At 30.3% G+C, this 16,437-nt stretch overlaps 1 protein-coding gene across 1 annotated transcript in view; it reads right to left on the bottom strand.

Annotated features, from left to right (window-relative positions):
• LOC129218825 (neuromedin-U receptor 2-like) overlaps window positions 1-15,571 on the bottom strand; it is a 110,240-nt gene extending 94,669 nt beyond the window's left edge. Inside the window, exon 1 of the mRNA XM_054853150.1 lies at window positions 15,280-15,571. Coding sequence (XP_054709125.1) covers window positions 15,280-15,571 — 292 coding nt within the window. The remainder of the gene's footprint in view (window positions 1-15,279) is intronic.
• Between the last annotated feature and the right edge of the window lie 866 nt (window positions 15,572-16,437).

Genomic DNA, 16,437 nt, shown 5'->3' with positions numbered 1-16,437 from the left:
AAAGGCTACATCTATAAAAACAATCCCAGAAATACTGACGAATTGAAATTAGAGATAGAGATTTTGACCCAATCCATCACAGCTGAAACATTACGTTCTGTGTTTGCCAATAAAATTGAACGGGTAAATGTTTGTAATAAAAAAAGGAAACAATTTTCAGCACCTATTGTAAATAAAATGTCGAAACTAGCATTTAATATATTCTTACACCTGTTTTTGTAATAGAGTTATCAATATATGTTTTATGGGGTTATTTTCTTACTTCACACCGCGGGGAGACTAGAGAACACCTGTATATACAGAATGCACATTACGTGAAGAAATGGCAAAAAAAAAGGGTTCATTTCAAAACGCAGTAGAAAGACTAATGCTCTTTTCTTTACCCCATAAATGACGAATTTGAAACCGTTTGTTGGTTGGTCAAAATGACTCCTCTCTCTCTCGGATTGACAAAACAATGTGCAATACGAGAGAAAGAATCATTGTGAATTATATGACCCAGGTTACCAGCTAAAATAAAATGTAATTCAGTGTGTGCAAGTCTGGAGCGTAGTTTGATTTATAGTTATTAAGCTGCAGGTCATTCACGTCAGAGGAGTAAAGAAAATGACTAGCAATCAGAACATTGATATAAGGAAAAAAAAAAAAACTTGAATAAAGTGCAAGTAATTGAGTTATTTTTCATTCTCTTCTTGATAGTCTGCGTTTTATTCACGCTGTTTTTTTCTTTGTACAATATTTTAACAAAATATCTCTGATCATTTTTCTTTCGAAACATTATTTCTTACCAGTAATAAGTTCTTGCTTCTTGGATATATTTGTCTTCGTCTATCGCATAGTAAAATATGATTATCCATAAAATTTAGAGATTGTTTTAAAATTATTTTTAATGCTACAGTGAACGAATCATTTTAATTGAAATTGAATCAACTTTTTCGAAACAATGTCGCAGCTCCTTGGGAGGCAGGCTAATTATAATTGATTTATCTTGCAGATTTAGATGTATTCATGCTAACCAGAATACATTTTAAAGTAAAAGGATTTTGAACGAATTCTTTCCTATATAAATAGTTCGATGTAGAAAAAAATACTGTGACGAAAAAGCAGCAGAATAAGTTCTAATATTAAAATAGCAGTTTTATTTATTTTTTTCCGCTCCAAATAAAATATCCCACAGCCCTTTTTACATTGCCTTTAACCATCAAAAAGTATATCAGAAGTAAAGCATATCAAAAAGTATAATGCAACATTCATTTCTTCTTGATTAGCAATATCTAAATCTCATAAGCTCATTTTTGGAGAATAGTTTTCCAATTTAATTATTAGAAAATTTGGTCCAAAAGCGAATCATCTAAATTATATTAAAATGAGGTCTAAATTCAGACCAAGAACTTTTCAATCTCTATACTTCATTTTGTAAATAAATGCCTTAAGTTGCTTAGCACGAACTTGTGTTTTTCATGAAGGCGAAATGGTGCTTGGTTTTTAAATTCAACCAGTGAAAGGATTTTTGACACTTTGTATGACAGCAGTGATAAATTTTAATTACTTGCAAAGCATTTTTTTTTTGTCATTGAAGAACTCTTAATCGTGAGCTTTTGACTTTTATTTGTACATTAGCAACACATTAATTTTACTTTTACATCCATCTGCAACAACATTATTAGCATGATTTGATGTCTGATGTCATAAAAGAATTTAGCGATAGAAAGCATTTTATTTGTGCTTTTAAGATTAGCGTGACATTCCAGTTATCTAGTTTTTGCAATTATTTACCTCAAAAGCACAGTAGCAAATAAACGCAATTTTAATTATTAGCAACTGTTTGAAAACTCACTTTTTTTTTCCTTATGTAAACAAAAATCAGGTCATTTACTTCGTTTTTGGCAGTGGTTTATATTTCATCATTCGGCATTTATGTCTTGTAATATTTTCAAAATACTAGTGAGATATTTGTGTTTAAGCACACTTAAATTCAAACTATTTTAGGCTTTCTCATTGTTAGTTTGCGGTCACTGGTCAGTAATATTGCTATTTAAAACGTTGAAATGAATATTGTAAGCAGATTGTGGAAAAAAAAATTGTAAAGTGATTTAACAAGTTCACAGACCTGACTAAAATCGTTTTGTGCTAAAAATCGCCAAAGTAATTGCTCGCCAACTCATGGAAAACTAAAAGTGTAGAAATGTTTCTAGTTAAAACACTCAGGTTAACGCTTCCTGACGCAAGCAAGAATGCATATTATATGACCTGCTCCAACCCATCAGAGATTCTCAACATATTTCAATCAACATCCCTTTTTGCGTTTCATTAACTTTGCATACCTCGAACAACACATTAGTTTTATTAAAAAGTCTTAAGTTTAAGCTAACTGTTGAAGTTTAATTATGAATAGATAATTACATTAAAAACAAGGATTTTTATTTTCAACTAAATTTTGTTACAGATTCTTCATTTCATAGGCAGGAAATAGCGAGAATTTTTGACTTGCTTTTGTTTACCAAGTTCATCAACGTTTGGCCCATTTTCAAAAACAGCTGCGAATCCTCCTCAGTATGAAGCTGGTTTCTACGTCTGCTCTTCAGGTAAGTTGAACTCGAAAACATTTTCCCTTCAAATAAGTTCTCGTAAACTCAGAATGTATTTCACAGCGATGTCTGCTAGTTCTCTGTGGTATTTTCCCCACCAGTTCAAAAAATAATTAACGAAATGCTGCAATGCTTTCGTTTTAATAAAGGATCCCAACACATTACTCACATTTTGCTGCAAATAGATTCCAACTTTATCATATTAATTTTGTTTGGTTTATTACAGTAAACTGTGTACTCCTGACAAGTTTTCATGTATCTAAAGGGGTGCGCCTACAATCGGTTGAGAACCAGCGGTTCTAGTTCCCTTCCCTCATGTGCTAATTTTTATGATCTGTATATTCGTAATAATAAGATGTTCTTAATTTCTACTATACACATGCTTAAATAATAGTATCACGGAAGTAGTGCCGCAGCGAGCACTCGGTATATACTGCGCCCGCAGCCTGCTCTGCCAATTTACAAATTACTCGGTTCTGGGCCAAAACATGCTATTTACTCGACCAATAACGAACAGTTGTTGTAAGAGTATTAGTCTGAATGAGGAAAAATATTTTTTAATTGTTAAAAAAACTGACTTAAATATAATTTTATAAAATTATTCACTACAACTCCATAAAATGCATCATTACTGTGTAAAAGCTAAGAAAAACTACACAAGTAAAATTATAAAATTAACAAAAAGTGCTATGCATTTGTTGTTTTTACCAATGATTTAAAAAACATTATAATAGAAAAGATTTTTTTATAAACCATGATGAAGTTCGAGAATATGAACCTTTACGTTATTCAAAAATTTTACGACCAAAATATCTCATTTATGACTGGTAAATTAAAATATTAAAAATCTGTAATAGGCTCCTAAATTAGTTTAAAATTCCTTTAATTGTTTCAATTAATTACCCTTTTACCCAAATATTTCAACAATAATTTCAGTATTGGGAAATAGTTTTGCTTGAAATATACGAGGAGTGCCTTTTTAAATTTAATGTTGAGTTTGATTCACAAAATGATTATATGCTCCTTCCTGGTATTTATTAAAATCAAAATTCTTCTTGTGTATGCCTGATGGTATTTTTTTTCGAACACAACAGATACTCGGCAATTGGCTGATTAGCCAGTTACCCAGTACTCAGTACTCGGCTACTCGGTACGACACTAGTCAAAAGTATTCATATTCAAAACCCTACATTTCGACTGAGACCATTTAATTACAGATACAACTATAGAGAAAATAAATACTTTCAAGAAACGAGCACACAATGCAAATGAGTTTTTGAATCATTACAGAAGCGCGTGTTTCGAGGCAAGGAGCTGATTGCACGTTTCCTAGTTAACGACTTGGCTCCTCTGCAACCGAATGCAGTGCTTATTATTAGACATAGTCCTGTTCCTATGTCTTGCGTAATGCGAATGTCCTATTTTTAGCGACACATAAGTTTAGAGGTAACAGGTAGACATTAGTGTTTCAAGAGCGATTAGGTGCAACATAGAAGCTTCCAGGCAGAATATGCTGTGCAGAGAATATCTCCATTTGGCGGGACAGGAAGTGCCAAAAGCGTCAGTTTTTAAAACAATGTACGACACTGTTCATTTTTTGTCACTCTTGTTAATTTGAGCCGCTTTTGCAATGACCTTGAAAATTCGCAAAAGAACAATAATAATAGTCGTAGAGTAGCTTTGAGCCTTGCCGGTCATTTTTGCACCACTTTAAATTTTTAACTTTTTTTTTGCGTTGAAAAGAAAAATAAATAATTATTTAAAAAAAAAAGAGCCAGCAGATCCAGTGGAAGCACTCTCCCGGCAAAATTATTGTTTTCTAATATTTATTTTACAGAAAAAAAAGAAGGCAACATTGTACATTGCTCTTCGCATCATTCAATAATTCTGTATTAAAATATTTTTCAAACAGTTTTTTCGGAGGCTGTTTTTGAAGGTGTTGAAAATGCTTTGCCTACATTGTAATATTCGATTTAATCTTACACATGATAGAGATCTAATCCTGTTATGAAGTACAAAGGGATAGAAATTAAACATTTAAAAATCCTATCTTGCTGCACTGAATTTGAGAGGAGATTATTTCTCTTTTTTGTTTAACCATTGAACAGATCAAAACTATTAAAATATGAGTGGTACAGATTTAAAATAGGGAATTTATAGCTCTAAGTTTTCCTAAATTTCTGTAATGCTGTTGATAAAGTTTTTAATGATCTAATTTTATATTGCTTTTAGAAACAATTGCGAAAGACACTCTGTAGCAAAATAATCGGTCACAATGATTTTTACATTTTCGATTAACTTTGATGTAAAAACATGTACATAATTGCAATTTTCCAAATCAAGATAGTGTTAAAATGGAGGCTCTGCACAAAAGCTTGATACCGAAAACGACAGAAAAAACTTAAGCAGAGTTGAAAATGAAAAAATATGTTGTGTTGTCCTAACTTGCAGCTAAAGGAATAACTTTTCAAAATGCTAACATCTTCGTTTAACTTATACTCCTTAAAATTTTACCTTATTTTTCTATATTTTAAAACAATCCGAATGCTCAGCTATCAAATACATTACGAAAAATTAAAACTTGTGTACAGTCATCAGACTGGTTTTGAGCCACTATCTCTCTGTTTCTAATTTCATTATTCATATTTTAATTTCATTATTGTATTCATTGGAATAAAACAAAAAACGCTCCTCAAATATTGTACAGTTATTAATAATGAGAAAGAAATAACTATTAGACCACTAATACTGAATTGTTAATCTGGTTTAAAGTCATTCTGCTTACTGGGGTAATTTTGAACCATGTGAGAAATGTGATGCAAAATATATTATTCAAAAAACGTGGCGCAGTTCTGACATAGAAAAAGAAATTTTGAAACAAATAGGAACTCCCTATTTTATTTCAAAACATCGCAAGTCTTCTATATTTTATTGTCCTTACAAGGATCATTTCAAGGAGAGAAACAAAGATTCTCAATATCTTTAAATCAAAATGTAGGAGTCAAATGGTAAATTTAGAATTATTCAATTTCATGAATTAGAAGTGTTCAATGCTGTCAACTTATCTTGCAAAAAAAAAAAAAAAAAAAAAAAAAAACTAGCTTAACGAACTTTCCAGCAGAGTGCAGTATTGAGCTTTCTGGAGTTTCTTTCGAAGTCAAGTATACGAAACGAAATGAAGTGATTCGAGGTTAACCCATAGGGTAAAACGTTACCCTAAATGACAACTGAAGTAGTTTTGTGCACACAAAATTTGATGTTTTACTGTCTGTCACAGTAAACTATCACAGTATATATTTTTCCAAATTTATCGAATTTGAAATACTTCACTACAGCCAACTTCACTACTGCACAATTAAATACATGTCTAGTTCAATAAGGAATCATATGAAAAAAAGTCCATTTCAAATAAAAATAATATTATAGCTTGTATTTTTTGTATTTAATACACAAAGACAACGTTATAGAATAAAAATTACGGCAGCAATGATAAGAAATCAATGAATTTCAAGGAATTTTGAAAATTCGATTTACTTGAATAAGGAATCACGTTTCCATTGTGGGTTGAAGGAGAAAAAACTCTCAATTTAAATTAACATAATCAATATTATTTTGTGCCAGTTTTCGATGGTGTATTTTTAAATCTCAACTTTATTTCAGTTTTGATTTTTTATCATTTGCATTCTTTAGTAAATTTGTGTTTTAACAAATTGATAGGTTATTCTTTTATTTTTGCCTTCTCATACAGTGTAAATGTTTTTTTTTCAGTATAGATCTGAATTTCACATAATTTATCATTTCAAGTTAAAAATAAAGTATGCTTTTTTTTACTGACGGAGTTATCAGAAAAGAAATAGGTCTATCCACGTGGCTCTCAACTTGAATATCTCAGACTTTTAAAATTTTTTCAGAAATATTAATCTTTGACATTTTAAATTTATGTATAGTCAGAATTAAAATTTATCATTTATAACTAATGAGTAAATAATTCTTGAAATTGGTTAAAATACACTTTCTTACTTGCTGGCAGTTCTTTGAAATGTTATGACTCAAGTTCTATGGGACGAATTTGTAACAAATTTGGATCGTGCCTGAATTTAAAGACATTTACTTTCACGTTAACTTAGTATGCATTTCAAATACTTCTCAAAAAAATGTTTCTTTACAAAATTTTTAAATTTAAAACTGAAATTTTCTTGAGATTATGTCTTTTAAGAATTAAAAAAAAATGCTTAATTTTTAATGTATTTTACATATTACTAATACATTCCGAATTTTTAAAGTGGGAACATAAAGAATCTTCAATTATAGAACTGATGCAAAAACAATTTTTTTCGCAACTTTTTCCGAAAAATTTCTTTTTTTTTTCCTAAAATTTGAAAAAATCTTCAAGTTTGAGCAATGAAAAATAACTGCTTTTACATAAAATAATGGAATTTTTGAAGGCTTTTGGAGCATTAAAAATATTTTCTTGAACTACTATAAGTGTTAATATTTCTTTTGGGTCTACGAATGTTTTATACATTTTGCTATGAAGTAGATTATTTTTTAATTAAAATCTAAATTAAAAGTTTGCGTAGCAATTATCAGTAATCCTTTTAAAATTAAATTTATTACTTTCCCTACAATGAATTAAATGTTGCTCAAATAGTTGACTGAAAAATAATTTCGTTCGACATCTTCCCAAAAATATTAATTTTCACGAAATCCGTAACACAAAGTAGTATATTAATCGAAAAAGACACTAGCAAGGAAAAAAAAATGTTTTAAAACGAACTTTAAAGACTTTCTACAAAGTGATGCTGAATGTGAACGAATAGATATAGAAAATGCTCTTGCCGTTGGGTAGAATTTTCTTTTCTTGTGCAGAAAATTCTTTTTTAGGATAAGAAAGTAAACCATAGTGCTTAGGGGCATCTTTAGAATAATATTGGGTAGTAAGATCGTTTTTTCAGCTAGTTTTTTACAGATGAGAACAGAAGTCAAAAGTAAAGAAAGAATAATGTAATAGTTTCTTTGAATATTGCATCAAAAGTTATACTTAAGTCCTAATATAATAACAAATGCTGTTTCCTCGCCCCACACATTTAAGTCATTACTATTTATTTTATTTTCTACTTTGTAATTTATTTCATACTTTCCATATCAAACCTTTATTGTAATGCAACCTAGCAAATAATTTAACACATTAACATTTTTTTAGGGATAACGGTTTACAGTAATTAGAACACGAACAAGAAGTTATATGATATTATTGAAAAAACATATGTGGTAAAATAAATTGAATTAATGAAAAGTATAAATAAAAATTTATGTGTATCTTTCTCTTTTAATCACTGCCTCTGTTCCTTAAATTAGTAAAATGCGGTTTTTAGCGTTTTAATAAATGAATATAAAACAGGGATAATGAATCAAAAAACATAAAATCTGAAAAAACTCAAATTAATATATATATATATATATATATATATATATATATATATATATATATATATATATATATATATATATATATATATATATATATATATATATATATATATATATATATATATATATATATATATATATATATATATATATATTAAACGAAATCCTATTCTGCAAACAGCAACAAAACATTTGACTTATTCATCCACAGTTTTGTCCTCATATCGTCAAAGATACGCAGCCTCAAATTGTTAGTGGTTTTGCATAAAATGCTGTAGAAACACAGAAACTTGTTTTTTTTGGCATGCATTCGCTTCACATTTAAAAACGCTCTGATAGAATGCATTTGAAATGATTCCGAAGTTAAATAATCCAAAATATTTTTATTTTTGTAACATTTTGTGCATTTAAATGATTTTATATCAATTAAATTTCAAATATGAATGTTTACAGTTACAGTGAAATTAATAAGGAGAACAATAAAACGAATATTGATGACAAACATTTTTTTTTTCATCTGCGGCACAGTCATTTAGGGCCTAAGCCACAATTTCTCTAGTTTAAACTGGTCCAATAATATTTTTAAAATTTTATTGTATTTGTTTTTAGAAAACGGACGTAAAACGTATAAAGTTTTTTTTTTTTTTTAATATTATCCGAAATTCAGAAATAATAATCATCAAGTATGTTTAAAATGAACTATTAGTCTGGTTTAAACTTGTCCTGTCATTTAGGTTCACTTTGTGCCACGAGAAAAATAGAACGCAAAGTATTTTATTTTAATAAAAGCACTGCTACTTTAATTTAGCAAAATAATAATTTCCAAAGAACTGCAAACTTTCTCTTTGTACTTCACAACATCAAAAAAATTCTATCATTAATATCATTGCATAGAGCATTGCAACGTAGAAGAGAATGTTCGACAACTTCAAAAATAACTTTCAAACATCAGAGTTACTGAATAATGCAACGATCTGTATACAATACTTGTAAGTTTTTTATTGTGAAATAAAAGATGGAAAACTAATTTCACCAGTACCATCCAGTTTTAAAAACACAAACTAAAGTTACAAACACCGTCTAGTTACGAAAACTCCTCAGCAGAAAAACAACGCAATGAAAAAACACGGTACGTCTAGGACAAAAAGGAAATCACGTACCCCGTATGAAAAACAATTCAAGTACAGACAAGCTATCGTTTGAAAAATGAAAAAAAAAAAAAGCCTTTTTAAAATAATAAAAAAGTACCCTTCTGATGTCAAATAAGTAATAATAATATTGTTTAACTAAAATATTTAAACACCTTTTAAAAACAGTCTAGTTAGGCTCAAGGTTACCCTCAATGACAGTAGTAGTCTTAGGTGAATTAAATTCGCTTTTTATTTGGGGGACGGGGAGCATAACCTACACAACAAAGCCAACAAGACGTGGTGAAAGAAGTGCTTTTTCAATTAAACAGCGTGCTTGGTGAGTGGAAGCGGAGAGTGGTTGTTTACTTCTTCACACCCTACTCCTTACTAGTCTTTTAGGATGTCTCAGCTGCTGTACAACCAGTGCTTATTCCGATGCGGATGTGGAGACCGAAAAAGTTCTTTACTGGAGGAAAATTAGAGAATAAATGTGAAATTTGACTTCTCCAGCGACAATCACTTTTTAGTGTTCCTTGTTTTAGCCAGCTACCACATTATGCATCTTCGGTTCCATTTTGGTTAAAATGGACAACCTATTATTCATATCAGTTGTGCCTAACTTTTTTTTAACCCGTGGGCAACATCTCATATGAAGATGAATCTCGCGGGCAAGGATGAATATAAAATTTAATTACATTATATCATTTTTTTCCCGATAGCGTATGAAAACAAGGTAAATAAAAGACAATTGCAAATCTATCATTGTTGTCATCCTTACTACATGCTTATTTTATAGATTCGAATTTTGCATCTGTTTTTTAGATGCCAATTAATGGCTACTTATCCGAAATGACTAAATATTCATAAATTGGCTTCAATGTAACTTGACTTTGAATTTGCAAGTCATTCCTAACACCGTATGAAGATGATTAGTGGTTTTGAAAGGTTCCAGAATGTATTTTTCGTTTTGCAACATTGAACACATGGCCGACATGGCCAACGACAGGCCACATGGATCAGCGTCGTGGGCCTTATATGGTCCGCGGGACGTAAGTTAGGCCCTGCTGACATATATCAATCATAAAAAAAAATGATTTTCAATATTTTGAACGCAGGAAGCTATTGAGCGTCATTCCCCAAAACAAATAAATGGCTAAATATTCACCAAAGAAAGTTTAAAAAGGCATTGTTTCAAAGAAACATTCTTTTCCACGTATTCTTCTCTCCAGTAATCCATAAATGAATGTAAAAGAAGTGGCGAGTGCTGTAACTACGCTGGCACGAAACAAGAAAAAAAAGCACTTTAAATTCGTAGAGAACTAAGTATTGATTAGGAAAGATTCAACGAATGGAAATCAATTCACTTACTCGGTTCCTTGAGCGAAGGGAGGTTAATAACTCTATTTACTCCTGAGCTCATGTTTGCCAAATTATCTTATCTGTTCCATGAATAGTTCATTGGACACAGTCTTCCATCTTTCTTGTTCTGAATGGTTGATTTAAAAAAGCTCTTTTACGCGAAAAAGGAAATTTAATTTAAAAGAACATTAAAATAGAAGAGACCTATACGTATAAAATTATCGGATGAAATAAATTATATTACTCTTTTAGTAACGTGAAGTTTTCATCTAGCGCCTTTGTATAACATTACTTCTGACAAAAATTTCGTTTTAAATATTCTTTGAATAATTTCAAGATCAGAAGATATTAAAATAAGTAAGTAATGATTTATTTAAAAGCAAGAATGTTTACATTGCTAAACGCTAAACATTTACCCTTACAACGTTTAAAGCAAATGTTTGTTTTAAATCTCAGACAAATGGGACCAAACTTATCCCAAGGAGGCAAAACCTAAAGATATTTTTCAAATATTTCAAATGAATTTTGGATTTTCTATGTTGGTGGCGTTATATCATTTTATAAATATTTATGATTACGTTTTCTCAACGGGAAAACAAAACTACTAAGAAAAAGCGATGAAATAACGTGTATGTATGTAAAATTTAGTTCTATAACCAGACGTAAAAAACGAAAGAATTTTAAATTAGAAAATGTTGTAACACATTACGTAAGACTGTAAATATTTTATTTAACATGTCTTTATTGTTTCGTTCTCTATTACATTGGAGGCAGAATTATTTGAACTTCATTTGTTTAGGGCTCTAAAATATTCACTTCTTTATCCAGGAATTTTATTTTTCGTTTCTTAGTCACTGGATATTCAGGGCTTTATTTACATATTTAAGTTAAATTTGTTTTAAAAAAGAAAATATCCGCCAATATTTGCTATAAAGCATTGCATCCGTGGAACGAAGATCAGTTAATTAGGGGAAAACTGGGGTTGGTTGTGACATGTTTTATACAAATTGTCCCAACTTTTGTGTAGTTGATTCTTTTACGCTAATTCCGGTGTTTTTGATGAAGTAATTCTTCTAGTTTCAGATTTGAAAACAATATTAGATACCAGCCTGGATGGAGAAAGCATGAACAAATTATTTCTTGGAAAAAAAGGCGGTTTAATTTTTGTACTACGGCTGCTACACCATCGGGACCAAGTTTAAGTTCTGCAATTTTTCGTGCTATTTACATTTCAAGGAGATAAAACTTATGATGTGCAATGTAAATTATGGGAGTTTTTTCTCCAATCTTTGTAAAAGTATCCTGCATTTTGATTATGCGAGTAGGTGGATATTTTCCTATCATCAAAACACTAAACTTATTAAATCTCGTCTCTATTAATTAACACAAGAACTTGGTCAGAAATAAGAGGGTATCTGATCATACTTTAGATTCAGATTAAAAAACTAATTATGATATTTTTTTAATTAAAGGGAAATGATTGCTTGGATATACATTAAACTATAGATTTTTGGTTATGCAATACTCTATGAAAGAAATTAATACTACCGTGTGCAGGTAAAGGGCAGTAACTGCAAATTTTTCATTTTTCATTTTTTTGCATTTTTGTCATCTATTGTGCGTTATATTTATTGTACAAGCTCGCTTATTTGGATTCCGCTGAGAAAAAGGCGTGAAAAAAACGTCTAATTCCAAGATTTCCCTATGGTAAACATTGAATCCCCCACACATTTCTTCAAATATCTCGAGAACTCATTTCTGCAGATACTGCCGTTTACCTACACATGGCAGAATAAAAGATTGACTGCAGCATCGGGTGACCTAAGAAATCAAGAAAACTTGAGCAATAACACTTCAAGAAATTACGAACATAATGAATAGTTAAAGAAAAAAGGAAAGAAAAGACATAAAAAATAGGCAGATCGTCAAAAGTTTTAAAGCAGCTATGCTAGCGTTTAAAATATACTTTTGCTTTACGGTAAGGTTCCTTAAAGCTAGATAACAACAAAAATGAGTTCCTACAGCAGAAACCTTTTGATAAAAGAAATATTCAAAACATTGTCAGTTTTTAAAATGATTTAGATTGAGTTCTTCTTTCTTAAGAAGAAAGAAAAACTCATTCTGAATTATTTTAGAAAATGGGCATTGCTTTATCCACTTGTTTTATTTAAAAATGTCAGATTTAGGAACGGTTGTTTTGGTTTTTGCTTCAATGTACGTAACCTTAATGGTTCATAAAGTATTGAAGCATTTGATGTGACAACTGGGTACAATGCGATTACCGGGTTTGGTGCATTGCATGTAGTTCTGCCCTATCTCTGGCTTGGGGGCGTACACTTACTTCTAAGTACGCATTGGTTAGCCGTCAAATATCGGCACTAAATTGTTATGTGTGATAACTTCATAGTCTTAGATGCTTTTTAAATTAAAAGATAAATTTAATGATGATTATTTACTAATCATCGAATTTTTTAGGGAGTTTATAAAACTGGTATAGACCAGCCCGACTCAGTCTAAAGACCGTTGTTGACTCTCAGTTTTATATTAGATGTAATTAAATTTCAAATAAAATGGAAGCATGACATTTGCACAAACATCAAAATCGCTATACACATAACTTGAAGAGATAGTGACTGAAATGAAATATGGTTTAGATCTCCCTTGTAATTCTGAATACAGAAAAAAGAATCGTATTTGTTGATATATAGTGGTAGATAGAGGAAGTACATCTTGAGATATTAGTGTGATACTATGCTAATTCATGCTAGATTATTAGTTAACACTCCGAATATTTTGATTTGCTTATTGTAAATACTGAAATAAGAAATATTTTGCATGCGTTTTAAAGTTTCTAAAACATTTTAAACTTGTTGCCCCAAAATTTTGTTCTGAAACATTTTATGTAACTAGTGACATTGAAAAATTCAGATGTAATCAATCTTCATAGATCAAGATCTCCTTTTTTCACTACATTTTATATAATTAATTATTCTGCAGATTTTTTTTGTCAAACAAGAAATATCAGATCGAAAAAAAGATTTCATTACTCTTCTTCTACTTCGAAGCTTCATATTTGATAAATCTGATCACATAAATGATTGCATCATCTACCACAGTTTAATGCTTTTATTTTTTACTGCACTTTCAAGATTAACAACTTTTTTGATAGACCCAAAACTGAAAAATTTTCCGTTAAATAACATTGAAAAAGGAAACGATAGAGAAAGGAGTCCAGTTTTATAAATATACATTAAAAATATGCATTTTGGTTCATTATTTTTGATCACATTAATAAAATAAACTTATAAAATACTTTAAAAAATACCTAGTTTAATAATTTTTGAATCACATATTTCAAAAATTACTAAGATAATTAAGTATGAATCTACACACGTCTTGTACAGGAGTATGCACATGCTATGTGCATGAACTGTTACATGCTTTGCGTATAAAACCATACTTTCTGCTTGAGTACATAAATAGGACTTCTCAAAGTTTCAAAATGTGGATCATTCCAGATTTTCAGTTGGCACACTATCAAATACTGTACGATTGTGGTTGAATTTTCAACTACAGCTATACTAATTTAGCACATGTATATGTAATGGAAAATATTCAAAATGGAAAACTCGTTTTGAAAGAAGCTCAAAAAGGCCACATGCCTCCTTAAGCCCGCCAACCCTGCAATGAAACAACCATCACTCTTTCGTTTCTTCCTAAAACTGGGTTCTCATTACTTCGGAATTCGTCTAACAGTCTTTTCTATGTACATATGGTAAGGATGAATTTGAAAAATAAAAAAATAATAAGTTAAGAGAGTCAAAAGCCGCCATAGTTAATAAGATTTGATGATTTTTCATAACTTTCGGCTTCAGCGTACTTGGCTGAATTTTCTATGCTGAATTTTACACCTTTTTGCAACAGAAATCAGTGCACTGTTTTGTAAAACAAAAATTAACTTTTCACAATACAATTTCAAAATTGTAGCTTGTGGGTCAAGTTTTGAGTATAGTGTTCCAAAGGTGGCCCACTTGTAAATTTGTTCAAAACATGATCGGCTAATTATTTTTTTAGTTCTAGAATAGTGATGTAATTTTTAATTAAAATAAAGTAATTAATTACAAGGAAGGTAGGAGGAAAGAAATTTAGAAAACATTTTTTTCTCTCGATCCGATGCTGCCATGGCTTCACTTGTTTCGCAAAACTTTTTACAAAAAAAAAAAAAAAAAAAGGAGCAGAACAATGTGTTATGTTAAAGCATAATATAATACAGTGGAGCATGGAAAACTGCATTACTGCATTATTATTTTTTTAATATATTTTTTCCAGCCACCTTGGGAACATAAATATGGTTACTATTTACACGACGTAAAAATATTTATCTGTAGAATTATTAAAGTTAAAGTTAATTAAATTCAATAGTAAAAGAAGGAAAAAGAATATTTCAGAAAACGTATCTTAACTCAAAATTCTATGAACTTAAACGTGCATAAATTTTAATTTATTATTACTTGGACATTCGAAGTACTACTCCTCAGTACTTAAATCACTGCAAAACATTGACAACCGATTAAGGCGATGTCTTCAACTTCAGCCATTTGTATTGTAGATGAATATTTTACAATACAGTACCGCCGCTTTGTGATAAAAAATGAAGTCAAGCCTGATTTTTTTGGGGTCATCGAGCTTAAGAACACTGGCTACCTTTGTCTAAACTACCATATTACATCAATTGCTACTTTTAGTACGAACAATAACATAAAACTACTTACCAAACAGCAAGGTCATCATATCTGCAATGGCAAGGTTGAACAGGTAGCAATTGGTTGCGGTTTGCATGTATTGGTTCCTTGCGATGACTAGACAAGTACACACGTTTCCCACAATGCCGGTAAGAAAAATGATCGAATAAACCACTGTCAGAGGAATGAGCCAGTTTAATGGCGATCGTTTCGGACCTAAGTTGTTCAGCAGTATAGTTTCGATATCCAAAGAAGTAGCTAAAGCTGATGACTCATTAGCAACCGTATTATTTGGCGGATCCGGGGAAGTTATTGGCGTCATCATAACTCCATAGTTTATGTCAGTCATTCTTGTTTAGGATTTTTTGGCGAGGAATATCATTTTATGACTTGAAGAATTTCTTGAAAGTTTTTTAAATGTCATATCTGATGACGTTTCTTGTGCAACGAAGCTATCTTTTCTGAATGGTTTTTCACTGAACTTTTTTGTGCAACAGAGGTTACTTCTTGCGGTCAGTAACTTCATGCTTTGACAAAAACAACACAGGTAAAGATTCTGATCAGATCACAACTGATAACATTTCATCATATTTTAGTTCAACTAATGGTATTATTCCTTTGAACAGGAAGCATAATAGCCAAATAAAACAGTGTGTTTAGTATGCTGCCGACGTGTCTTGAAAAATTCAGATGTAATCAATCTTCATAGATCAAGATCTCCCTTTTTCACTACATTTTATATACTTAATTATTCTGTAGATTTTTTTTTGTCAAACAAGAAACATCAAATTGAAAAAAGTGATTTCATTATTCTGCTTCTACTTCGAAGCTTCATATTTGATAAATCTGATCACATTGCATCATCTCCCACAGTTAAATGCTTTTATTTTTTACTGCACTTTCAAGATTAACAACCTTTTTGATACACCCAAAACTGAAAAATTTTCCTTTAAATACTAAGCACTTTTTATGTAAAAATGTTTTTGAATCAAACCAAAACTGATGTACCTTTCTTATGAAATGCAATGGAAAAATTGTCGAAATTTGTCATGAAGTGCACTGTAAAAATGCGTTTTAGATGGTCTTTTGATCCATTTGATCTTTAACATTTCCGTAATATTTCAATTTCTATTATGTGAGAAATGATGTTTTTGAGTGATATCATATACATTTAACAACTTGAACAAA

Source organism: Uloborus diversus, chromosome 1, assembly GCF_026930045.1.
Source record: "Uloborus diversus isolate 005 chromosome 1, Udiv.v.3.1, whole genome shotgun sequence".
NCBI classification, from domain to species: domain Eukaryota; kingdom Metazoa; phylum Arthropoda; class Arachnida; order Araneae; family Uloboridae; genus Uloborus; species Uloborus diversus.
Note: the sequence above shows the minus strand (reverse complement) of the source record. Positions and strands in the feature narration are given on the sequence as shown.